The 12,582-nt window shown below is 43.6% G+C and overlaps 2 protein-coding genes across 3 annotated transcripts; both read right to left on the minus strand.

The window, feature by feature from the left end:
- Positions 1-4,154: 4,154 nt before the first annotated feature.
- Positions 4,155-6,143, minus strand: LOC134165316 (olfactory receptor 4D5-like). 2 transcript variants are annotated; one of them, XM_062621972.1, is made up of 2 exons: positions 6,125-6,143; positions 4,155-5,108 (listed from the first exon to the last, which is right to left on the minus strand). In XM_062621972.1, the coding sequence occupies exons 1-2, from the start codon at positions 6,141-6,143 to the stop codon at positions 4,198-4,200; spliced, it is 930 nt and encodes a 309-aa protein (XP_062477956.1). In that variant the 3' UTR covers positions 4,155-4,197. The 2 variants fall into 2 exon arrangements, with proteins under 2 accessions (XP_062477956.1, XP_062477955.1); XM_062621971.1 differs by lacking the exon at positions 6,125-6,143 and having other exon boundaries at positions 4,155-5,154.
- A 2,527-nt stretch (positions 6,144-8,670) lies between these two features.
- Positions 8,671-10,567, minus strand: LOC134165326 (olfactory receptor 4S2-like). The gene has a single exon (XM_062621980.1). The coding sequence runs from the start codon at positions 10,547-10,549 to the stop codon at positions 9,620-9,622; it is 930 nt and encodes a 309-aa protein (XP_062477964.1). The 5' UTR covers positions 10,550-10,567; the 3' UTR covers positions 8,671-9,619.
- Between the last annotated feature and the right edge of the window lie 2,015 nt (positions 10,568-12,582).

Here is a 12,582-nt window from a genome sequence, read left to right on the forward strand (position 1 = left end):
TCATAGAATGTCAGGATGGTTTGTACTGGAAGGGACCTTCAAGCTCATCCAGTTCCAACCCCTGCCACAGGCAGGGACACCTTCCACTAGAGCAGCTTGCTCCAAGCCCCTGTGTCCAACCTGCCCTTGAACACTGCCAGGGATGGGGCAGCCACAGCTTCTCTGGGCACCCTGTGCCAGCGCCTCAGCACCCTCACAGGGAAGAGCTTCTGCCTAAGAGCTCATCTCAGTCTCCCCTTGGGCAGGTTCAAGCCATTCCCCTTGGCCTGTCCCTGCAGGCCCTTGTCCCAAGCCCCTCTCCAGGTTTCCTGCAGCCCCTTCAGGCACTGGAGCTGCTCTCAGGTCTCCCCTTCAGGAGCCTTCTCTTGTCCAGGCTGCCCCAGCCCAGCTCTCTCAGCCTGGCTCCAGCCCTCGCAGCAGCTCCGTGGCCTCATGCATTTTTCTTTATCTCAATTGAAATTTACCCAAGTGACCCAAAGGACATTTCAGTATTTCAACTTTCTCCCTCACAGAAGTACAAATTCACCATTAAAAATAAATATCATTGCTTGAGTCTTAAATTGGAATTAGATACTGCAGATGCAGATTGTGCAGGTATTTCTTCCATACAGAAGATGAACAGATATGGACATACAGATATGGACGCGTAGCTGGTGCTGTTCCCACTCAGCTCTTTCCATACAGTGTTTCCAGGGTTTTCCCTGTGCCCTGGGCAGATCAAATACCTCGAATCAGTGCTGCAGCACAAGCAAGCACAGTGGAGATGTGGGATGTGAATATCTCACCCACCAGTAACTGGGTGCTCAGCTCCCTCTGTAGTGAAAGCTTGTATACAAGCAGATGCAGAGGACAACCTATGACCCCTAAGATGAGTTTCTAAGAAGGATGTGATTGTTTGGCTTCTGAGAGGGCTTGTTTCTTTCCTTTATTATAAAGGGAGCCAAGACAACTACATCAGATCAAGTCACCTAATGTTTAAATAGCTTAACTTCAGAGAGATAAATCATCTCCACTGAGTTCGGAATGAGCTTGGGTGTATAGATCTCAGGCAACACTTGTACACGCTTATGGGCAGATGGCACCGACTTTTCACACTCATCCTCTCTATTTTCTTCCCTTTAAAGGCATCTTTTTCTCTATTGAGAGACCTTGACCCACTCAGGCTCCAGAATGAGACGCTGCAGTGGGATGCCTTAAATAAGGTGGGATGAATCCAATCCTGAGTTAGTCTAGCACAAGGAAACTTACAGTGTTCTACTGATGGCAGACACTGAACTGATGGATTTGGTGACATAATTGCTACTGTCGTAAAGGATAAAGTTTGCTGAAGGAGCACAGAAACCTCATTACTGCAAGGTGGGAATGTCAGTTGTTAAAAACACATCACAGAAGCTCCTTTCTTCTTCAGTCTTTTTCCCAAGCACTGTTATTATCTCCCCAGATATACTGCTGGATTGTGTCACTTCTTCATCTATATATCGTCCCTTGTATTATTTTAGTAACTCGCTTGTGTGAGAGAATTATGGCTTTGTCACAGCCTTTTTGTCTAAAGGAAATCCTACAATCAGTATCTCCACCGCCTTTAGCTTGCCTGTGAGCATCAGCATCAGTGTATGCAGTTACACTGTGTATATGCACCTCTGCCATCTGATGGCTAAGCGCAGCAATAGCATGTCTAAGAGAGAGAAAATCCTTTTACTGGATTTGTTTCTTTGAAAGTTAGGCTCGCACACGAGTGAAACTGTTTAGAAGGTTTCAGTGTTTCAGCATTTATTTTCAGTATTACCAATAAAATAGATCTGCATGATTTGAGGGCTTATATTTTGTAGATACTTTGTGATATTTATTGTTTCGTGCTGCTGGTTGTTGATAATGTATTATCTTGTGTTGTATATATTGAATGCGATACCATTATATATTGATTTGATGACAGAAAGATATAAAACATACTCTGTTCAAATAGCTGAGTGTGATTCTAGCTGTAAGCTGCAGCAACAGCCTGACCCAGGTTATTCCAAATGTGGATAAGCAGATTGATTTATCTCACCCAAATCTGCACCCGAAGTGAGTCCATCTGATCTCATCAGTATAAACTCCCTTTATGGTCAAAAAAAAGGCATTTCTTGGGCACTTTTTATCTCTTAGAATAGGCACGTGCATACCCTAGGGTCCACAGACCTTGTTATACAATCATGGAATGGTTTGTGTTGGAAGGAGCCTTAAGATCATCCAGCTCCAACCCCTGCCACAGGCAGGGACACCTTCCACTAGAGCAGCTTGCTCCAAGGCCCTGTGTCCAACCTGGCCTTGAACACTGCCAGGGATGGGGCAGCCACAGCTTCTCTGGGCACCCTAAAAGAAGATCAGACGAGCAACGTGCATGAAGCTGGTTACTTCTGAGATCACGTACTGTAGATCTCAGAGAGCCACAGTATAGAAAGCAAGAACTCACACCTTGCTCTTCAAATTGGGAAACATAACCCTATTACTCTCTCATGTGGTCTGAAATATTGCCATGCTGCTCTCTCAGGCTAAGATAAGAAAGGTGTTTGACACATAATACATGGAAAGGTAAAGAAAAAGACCAGTTCTTGCTTCTTGTGGGAGGGAATTCTGCAGTTACGCTAGTTAGTACGAAACCTGGGTTCTTCAGGCCTTAGCCATGAGTGGTGAAAGACCTGTTTCCTGTTTCCAGTTTCTCCTTTATGACAGAAGGCGAAACCTTCTGTCGTAGGTACCGCTCAATTCTGCTAGAACAGTGGATTTCAACACAGCAGAATTGCTTGTTTCCCGAATTGGGAAACAGCCCTGGTGTGCATTTCAGCAGCTCTTGTATGGCCCAAGCAGAAGCTGCTGTGTAATGGCTTGTAAGTCTTTCTGGTACAGACTGGGTTACTGCCCAGATTTCCCTGTAGATCTTTGATCTCCCAATGTCTATACATATACATAAAAGGTCCATTGTTAACCTAATTCAAGCCTTTTGTGGAGCTGCTTTTTACTTTTACACTGCTGGGAGTTAGCAAAAGAGACATAACACTATTCTGGGATTCTTAGAGTGGAATAGCCTAGTCCCAAAGTGATGCTGTGCTGAATGCAAGCCCAGTTTTAAATATAAACTGACTTTGTCTCTGCTATTTCAGATAGTTGCCAGAAAATGCCTGGAAGAAGCAGTCCAAAACCCAAGAAGCAGTCTAAAAACTAAGAGGCCTAAAGCAGAGTCCACACAGCTAATGGTTTCAGATCTGAAGGAGATTCCTTTCTTTCACCAACAGTGTGGGAAAAGGAGTTACTCAGGCTCCAGAACTCCTTCCTAACCAGATCTTTGTGGTAACAATAGGTAATGTCTTCAGAAGGGATCTGAAATATGTTTGAACAGGTTGTAATCTCTTGCCATAGCAGAGACATGGCTTTGGTGATGGGAAGAGTCCATCCATTTCTATGAGAATCAGGGGAACATCATGGACAAAAACACTGAAGAGCAAAGGCAACAGGGAGGGGGGATGTGAAGACACTGACAAAGCCCACGGTTGTTCATTTCTTTCTGATTTATAGTTCAGAGAATAGAACTATCCATGCCTTAAAAATCCCTCGTTTCTTAACAAACAGTAACAACAGTAGTGCAAGCTTTGTTGTGTAATGGTGGTTTACTCTTTTCAAGCAATGTTCAGAGGCTGCTCAATGCTCCCCACTTGAGTGGATCCAGTGCTCAAATGCATTTAGACTTTGCTGTATTCCACAGCACAATTCCTTTTCCCTTTGAATTTCGTCCCAAATATCTGAGCTCTGCCCAGGTGAAACATCCAATCCACTCACTGCATCACGTATCTTAATGCATAACGCTATTGCTCTGTAGTCAAGAACTGACTCCTCCTGACTTCTCTTTAACCTTGTAGAGAAGGATGTTTAATTGTCACCAGGAGCTGCAATTCTAATTGCAAAGCTGTGTGAATAGTAAAAACCTTTACAAAGTCTCATGTGTTCTCAACAGTGAAAAATCCATTCACTGATGGACTAAGGGGACCTGAAGCCAACAAAAGAGGTGAGAGCATCTCTGCAGAAACCAAGGTTGGGTATATTTCTTAGCAGGAACTAAACATGATTTCAGATGGATTTCAGGTACTCCCTACGTGTTGGATCCCAACCCTGTGCCCATGCCCCACTCTGCCATTAGTCTGTAGGGAAGGACCTCCAGGTTTGTCACAAACCCAGCTTGTCTCTGCAGCGGTTCCACAATTTCCACATGGATGCCTTCACCTCGTTATTCCTCAGGGTATAAATGAGGGGGTTTAACACTGGGGAGAGGACAGTGTAGATCACACAGATGTGCTTGTCAGAGGGGAAGGTAGAAAAGGGACGGAGGTAGATGAAGATGCAGGGTACAAAGAAGATGGTGACGACCATCACATGTGAGGCGCAGGTGGAGAGTGCCTTCCAGTGCCCCTCAGTGAAGCGAACCCTGATGGTGGCCAGGATGAACATGTAAGATGTGACCAGCACCAGGAAGCAAAACAGGGATATCAAACCGCTGTTGGAAGCCATGAGCCACTCAATGACATAGATATCAGTGCAGGCAAGCCGAATAACAAGAGGCACATCACAGAAGTAGTTGTCGATGGTGTTAGGGCCGCAGAAGGGGAGCTGGACTGTGAGCAGTGTCTGGACAATGGAGTGGAGGAAGCCCCCTGCCCAGCAGGCAAACACCAGGAGCCAGCACACCCTCCGGTTCATGATGGCTGTGTAGTGCAGGGGCTTGCAGATGGCAGTGTACCGGTCATAAGCCATCACAGTCAGGAGGAACATCTCTGATGCCCCTACAAAGTGCAGGAAAAAGAGCTGGGCCATGCAGTCTTCAAAGTCAATGGCCTTCCTCTGGGACAGCAGGTCCACCAGCAGCCTGGGAGAGGTGGCGGAGGTGCAGCAGATATCTAAGATGGACAAATTGCAGAGGAGGAAGTACATGGGTGACAACAGCTTGGGGTCAGTCCTGACGGTCACAATGATGAGAAGGTTCCCCAGCAGAACCATGGCATAGGCCAGGAGGAAGAAAATGAAGAAGAGGACTTGCAGCTCCCTTGTATCAGAAAGGCCCAGGAGGATGAATTCAGGCACTTGGGAGAAGTTTCCCAGCACCATTACTTCAGCTCAGGCTCCCATAGCACAGGTCTGGGGATGGACTCATGGGCTGCAAGGAAGAGAAGGGGATGTGCTATGGCTCCAAGGCTCATGAGTGATGAGATCAGGATGCATTTACCGCTGCTCTGCCTGCCACAGAAAGCACAGTGTTGCATCATAAGTTATGGTGAGCAGTGTTTGCAAAGAGCACCATCCATCTGCTGCCTTCCCACTCTCTTTCCAGGTTTCTGGCCCCTCCACACTGACCTTCACTCTGGCCACTATCTTTCTGACCACTATTTGGTGTGATAAAGTGCATGCTTCCATTCTGTCAGGGAGAAATCACATCCTACTGTCACAGGATAAGAGCCACCAGAACTGGAGGAATGGCACACTGTCCTTTTACCTGCTGAGAGTGTCGTGATGGAAGCAAATGTTTGTCACAGTCAAGTATTGTGTCTATGGTGTACAGCTCCACCATAAGCTGTTCCATGTTCTATTCCTAATTGCATTCCTCTAAGCTGATGAAAGGGCCCTCCAGTCTACTCTGAAACTAGAAATACAAGCACAGAAAACAGGTTCTTCACCAATTCCTCTCTATTGAACTAGCAGCCATTTAGTATCTTGAGTGATCTCTTAAGCCTGCTGTTAACAGAAAATCCTTTCCCGAAGAAATGGTGCTTTCTAACAGAGCAGAAGCTGCGAAACTCTGCACAGTTTCTCTACATCTTTGTCTCTCTGAGTAATTCATATAGCTCTTAAGTGGAGAGATAAACTCACTGTCTTGTGGACGCTGAGATGTGACCAGCATATCAGTGCTCATTTTCATTTACAATTATACCAGGAAATCCTTTACCTGCTCATTTCTGCCTCAACATTTATAACTCAGCAAGCAGATTACTACTAAGAAAGGAGTGTCTGCTTGTCATATATGCCTCTTGCCATTGCTAATACCTGAGCACTTTTCCTCAGGTCCTGCTCTATTCTCTACCACTTCCTGGTAGTTCTCAACGACTGTTTTTCTTGTCCATCAAACAGGCTTGCTTCATGCAGAATTGGGAATATACATCTGCAAATCACAACACTGGTTCAGGAATTATCTCACTTTTTCCTCTCTGCACTCCCAAGGGCTCAGCAGTCTTCCAGAGCTGCACAGAGGGTGAGCTGTCTCTAGAGATCCCTGATGTTGTGCTAGAGACCTGCAGAATAGGCATCACCATCTGAGTGTAACAGCTCTAACTCCCTGTATAGTTAATGAAGAAGAATAAACACCTTAAAGGCTCTTGGCTTACCTTGTTTAAATCATTATACCACAGTGAGATGACTTACTCCATAGAAGACAGTCCATCTGTCCTTGAGATGTCCTTGCTTGGAGAGCAGATACCTGCCCCATGCTAAATGCCTACACTGTAATCAACATTAAATGAAGCTGCTTTGAAGGATACAAATGACCAAAACCATCACAATAGTATTTACATTTTTTATGTATATTTTTGAACAAATTACCAAGCTTTTCTCTCTGCCTTTCATATAAACATAACCACACACCTGGGCTTTCCTATGCCATGGCTGATATGAAGAACATAGGCAAAGGAGAAGAAAAAATGGTTACTACTGTACCCAGTTACTAATCGCTGCTACAACATGAAATTTCAAGTCTCAACTCCACATTTGTTGTCTGAAAACATTTTTAATCATTCCCTCCAAATCTGCTTCAAGTTGTCCATCCAAGAGGTCAGGGCATTGTCCCACTCTTCTTCCTCTTGCTTGTCATTGCCATATCCTTGCTTTTAAGTTTCTTTGTATCAGAAAGTTTCCAAGCATTTTTTTCTTTTCCTGACAGCTTACAGGCAAATTTTACTGTGATGGTATCAATGTCCCATTTTCTGTTTATCACTTAGACAGAAAGATCCAATGAGGCAACATCTCCAAGGCTTTCTGAGCTGACTTTTATGTTTCCCGCATCTTCCTTCTCCCTGAAGTCATCCCATCCGAGCACAACATATAAATACCCCTGTAACATGCTAAGTACTAAACACAGGCAAAAGAGAGTGACAAGTGTGTCATTACCAAACTCCAAGTAGGTACCTGAGGGCCTTATTAAGCAGTTTTTGTGGCTGGGTCCCTTGGTGTGCAGGAGCACATCAATTTGCCCAATGACCTTCTGCATGCGGAGTCTTGAAGGATGATCGAGGATGAAACAATGTGTGCTTCTAAGCACTCAGAAGCCATTTGTATGATAAAATCCTGAAGTGTCTAATAATAAAAACATAAATGTTCACTGGTAAGAGATCCCCTCGTCTTTATCTCGATCCACAAGCTTTTTAATCTCATTTTCTACTCCTTTCCTGTTGAGGAAGATGAGTAAGAGAGTAGTTGGATGGGTGTCCAGCAGTTAGCCAGGGTAAAACAAACACCGGTATAAACTTTTAAGACTGGAAATGAGTTTCTGAAAGCTTGCAATCCAAGAAAAGAAATGTGATTACTGAATTTTGTGGCCATTTCTCCTACATGGAATCATAGAATGTTTTTAGATTGGAAGGGACCTCAAAGCTCATCCAGTTCCAATCCCTTGCCACAGGCAGGGACACCTTCCACTGGAGCAGTTTGATGAAGACCCCATCCAGGAGATGAAAGGAGTATCCTCTCCTAGTGAGGAGGAACCTGGAGATCTAAAAGGGAAATCTTGGTGACTATGTGTCTGGTTTCATGTCCTAACAATAGGGAATAAAAACCCTTCCTCTTCTGTCAATCGTTTCTACCTCTTTCTCTTCCTATTTTGCCTGAAAATATGGAGACATTATAAAAATTCTAAGTCCAAGTACCGATGTTTTACTTCTAATTTTACTACCATCATAAAGCAGCTAGGGCTTGTTGCTGTATTTCACCTCCATGCATCACCAATCACCTTGGAGCAAATGGGTGAGTTGTGCACTATTTTAAGGACATCCTGTTCCTCTGTTCCCCTTCCCAAAATAAGGAAACAGTCAATAACCACTGTCAGTCCATTTGCAGAACAGCATTGCCCAGAGTCATGGGATTCCAAGATCAGTTCTATGTTTCTGTATCAGGACTGAAAATGGCTGAGGAAAAGTCAACCAGACAAAAGCATTCTTATTAAGAAGTTAAGGAATGTTTTCCATGTTCAACTAGGAACTTGCTTGTATTTCCGTATAGAGAAATATTTAGTTCTTGTATTTCCACTGGGATATAAATCCCTCAGATAATACCAATGTAATAGCTCCAGAGCAGCTACTGGCCAAAACATGGCATTTCATCCAGTGTCTGAATAACGCCATGAAAACCTGCAGATAATTCCACTGGATATGGGATCATTCTGGTTCTGTGGTCTTTAACCATGCCTGGGTTGCTGTTCTCATAGATTATAAAGGTCACCTATGATATAAAGGTCTCAGAAAAGTGTTAGACAACAGGACTCCTTTAAATGAAGTAGATCCAAGCAAGAATAGCCATAATTTCAGGTTTATAGGATTTTTTTTGACCTGTGCTTAAGATGCATTTACATTTATTGTCACTGGCTAGCTGAGACTGAGGGACCAGGGGCAGGATGAGAACAAAGCTGAAGTAGATAGCACATTCACCAGAAAAGTACTAAATATGTAAAGATAGAAACATTCAGACTTACTGTAGAAATTTTAGCTATTAACCTGGTGAGCTTTGGAATCACAGTACTGACATTGAGCTACAATAATAGTAGTTATTATTACTGGGAATTGCACTGGCAGAGGAAGGAGAGAAGTTTCCATTTCTCATCTGAAGAGACTTCAGAGTAGCTTCAGGTTGCCCGACTGAAAGTTCACACTCCTGCTAATAAGATGCTCTGTATGGAAAACCCTTTCAATAGTTACATATTGGAGTTTATTTATTTGCTGGTGTTTCAGTACAATCTTTCATCTCTCCCTGTTGTGCAGAGAACAAATATAACCTCCTCCTTCTCTCAAGGTTCATTTTACCATGAAATGAGTCCTAAAGGCTGCTGACTTTCATCAGCTTACTCAGTTGTAGACACCTCAAAGTGTGTTAGATAAAAGTTGTTGATGTTGTGCCCTACTGAAAGGTTTGTTTACTCTTAGAACTTGGTACCACCATCACTCCTTTGTGCAGAAATGGAAGAAGATGCTACTCTCCAGAGCTTTTAGGAGCTTGGAGGAAAGAACAACCTCTCAAACACTTGGTTGTTTCTCCTAATGCCAAGAGAAGCCTAAGCAAATACCCCAGATACAGCTCTGAGGTGCCTCAAGGTAAATGCCACAATAACACCCACCAAGTTCATGTCTGAGAGCTGATGATAAGCTCACATCCTTTTGGTTAACAGTTTCCGAAGCACATGAGTTACATAAACCCTTGAGTTTAGTGTCAGCATTATTCTGAATAGCTGCACTAAAACCACAGCAGCATTACTGGAAAGTCTCTCCTGGGCACTTCTCTGAACCCTCCCCATGATTACTTAAGCTCACACCATCTTACAAACATACACTGTGTTGTTTCACTTCTCACTCCTCTTCACTTTCCGGCTCCACAACTTTTTCATGGCATTTTTCACTTCTTTGTTTTGGAGGGTGTAGATCAAGGGGTTGAGCATAGGTGTGATGACGGTGTAGAACACAGAGACTGTCTTGTCTGCTGAGAAGGTGGTGGAAGGGCGCATATAGATGAAAATGCCTGGTCCAAAGAGCAGAACTACAACAGTGATCTGGAAAGTACACGTACGGACAGCTTTAAGATGCCCTTCAAAAAAGCACACCCTCAAAGAAACCAAGACAACAGTGTAGGACACAATAAGAACAATGAAACAGCCCAGGGAAATCACACCACTATTGGCAATCACGCTGACACCAATGATATAGGTGTCAGTGCAAGCCAGCTTCAGTAAAGGGTGAACATCACAGAAATAGTGGTCTATCTCACTGGGCCCACAAAAAGGCAGCTGAATGACCAGCAGGGTCTGCACCATGGAGTGTACAAAGCCTCCCACCCAAGAAGCTGCCACCAACCAGATGCAGACGCGTTTGGTCACAATATTTGTGTAATGAAGCGGCTTGCATATAGCAGTGCAACGGTCATAGGCCATCACTGTGAGAAGGAAGATCTCAGTGCACCTGAAGAAATGGCCCCCAAACAGTTGAGCTGTGCAGCCCACGAAAGAGATGGTCTTCTTCTCAAGAAGAAGGTCATAAATGAGTTTGGGAGCTATGACAGTAGAGTAACTGATGTCCACAAAAGACAAGTGGCTCAGGAAGATGTACATGGGAGAGCTCAGCTGTTCACTCGTTTTTATAGTAATAATGATAAGCAGGTTTCCAAGAATGATAGTGACATAGAAGGTTAAGAATAACAAGAAGCAAACTTTTGCAACTCTCTTATCTTGTGTCAGCCCATGGAGGATGAACTCTGTCACGTTGTTTTCTTTCTCCATAGGTACCACGTAGACAGGACCTGAAGCACAGAAAAGACCAGCTATGGCATTAGACATGGGACATTATCACACATACACAGTGACCACTGCTATGTTAAATATGTTTAATGTTTCTCCTTTGCTGTCTTTCGGGGACAGTTTCCGTTTAAAGACAATGCTTTTCTCAAGGAATAACAGTTGATATCCAAAACAGAATGTATTATTGACATATATAATAATAATATATATAACACAACATAATAATATATAACAAGCTCAGGTTATCTATTTGAGAAGAGTGGTAGAAATAACACCCTCAAGTTCTCACCTTTGCCTCTTTTAAAACAGAAGACTAATTACAAAGTCCTCTGAAGACTCACTTTAAACCTATAATGTTGATTTAGGAATAAAAGTTGACTGAAAGAGACAGTGTGGCTCTAATTCCAGGCTCAACACTTTGATCATGGCCTGATGAAGGTCCTTGCACAGTGATTGTACTTTCCTTTTCAGTCCTCTAAAGGATTGCAACAGAACTACTCCTTACTATCCCTCTGCGACAGACCCGGATAAGTTCAGCCACAGAAAGAGCTGGCCAGTGTTTTCTTAAACCACCTTTCTTACAGCACATAAATTGACTAATTGGAGCTAATTTACCTTAATGGCACATTAGCAGGGGCTCCTATACCTCACCCAAGCCCAGGACTTGGTGTGGAATATCTCATAAATACACCTATAGTGATACCAGGGTAATGAATGTATTGCTGGTGACCTTGCTTTACTCGAAAACACCCATGAATCCACCTCTGTGGCATTCCCATGGACACAAGTATCATTAGTTCAATGTACATATGAAGATAGAGGAGGTAAATATGTAATAACCTTGACTGTGATATCATCAAGCCCTTTTGGGTCTGAATTCTATTTGACAACCACATAATGCTCAGCTCTTTCTCCTGAGCTCTCTGCCTCACCTCCCAGCTATTGCCCAACTAGGGAAGCAAAGGGAAGGCTCTTCAGTGTCTCCATCCCTATTTCCATGCCTCTCCACGGAAAAGCACTGTGGAGAAGGCCAAAGTGTGCATGTCACGGCTATATGTGACATGTCCAACTCAGGCAAAGTAAGACTGAGCACATGGGAAGTGTCCATCAGCTGCTGAGCCCTCTCTGTAACACTGACAACACCCTTTTCACAGATTTTGTTGGAAAGAACATATAAGTGGGGGAAAAAGCAAATAAAACATCAACTAAAACAAAAGCTGGAAAATATATAATGGAGTGTTTTCTAATTCATAAAATGGACCACACAAAATTCACTATTTTCATAGGCAGGATTTCAGTCACTCTTGAACAGAACAAAGGAACGATACTTACACAGTTCATATTTGCCAGCCTCTGAGCATTGCTCCTCTGATGACCTCCTCTGACCACTTTTAGGTGGTTTCATCAGCACGTCTCAGCTGCAAGTTGTGGCTGCTGGTTCTGAAACCTAGAACGGCTGAAAGAGCAGCTTGGCTATCTGCATTCCTCATTCTGCAAAAAAACCCCACAACATCCAAGAGCACCTACACAAACAATTGTCTCTCACCAGGTGAGGAAATGGTAGCAGATATATTTAAAGTAAATCACACAGCAGAGGCACAAGACTATCAAGAGTAATGAGATCCCAGAGGCATACGAAGCTTTGTCAGAAATTGTCAGTGGACAAGGAGCTAAGACTTGTTCTTTAGAATATCTATTAGGGTCATCTCTTGAGAGTGGTGTTGGAGTGTGGTCACCTCAACTCTTAACTGCACATGGGTTTGCTTGCTTGCTTCTTTGTTTGCTGAATGGCTTTTCAATGCTGTCCAGATAAATAAGCTTTATTTACTAGTGGATATGTATTTGCTCTGGAAGCATTTCTGGTTCAAATAACCAGCACATCTCACCATTTGCAAGCTTTATTGTCCACTGCCATACGAAGACAGGCTGAGAAAGTTGGGGCTGTTCAGCCTGGAGAAGAGAAGCTGTGTGGAGACCTCAGAGCAGCTTCCAGTATCTGAAGTGGACTACAAGGA

This window comes from Pezoporus occidentalis, unplaced genomic scaffold (assembly GCF_034315485.1).
Source record: "Pezoporus occidentalis ecotype Australia unplaced genomic scaffold, CSIRO_AGI_Poc_V1 ctg236, whole genome shotgun sequence".
NCBI lineage: Eukaryota > Metazoa > Chordata > Aves > Psittaciformes > Psittacidae > Pezoporus > Pezoporus occidentalis.

Excerpts from the sequence above, each read along its gene's own strand:
- LOC134165316 (XM_062621971.1), bottom strand. The coding sequence starts at position 5,133 with ATGGTGCTGGGAAACTTCTCCCAAGTGCCTGAATTCATCCTCCTGGGC.
- LOC134165326 (XM_062621980.1), bottom strand. The coding sequence starts at position 10,549 with ATGGAGAAAGAAAACAACGTGACAGAGTTCATCCTCCATGGGCTGACA.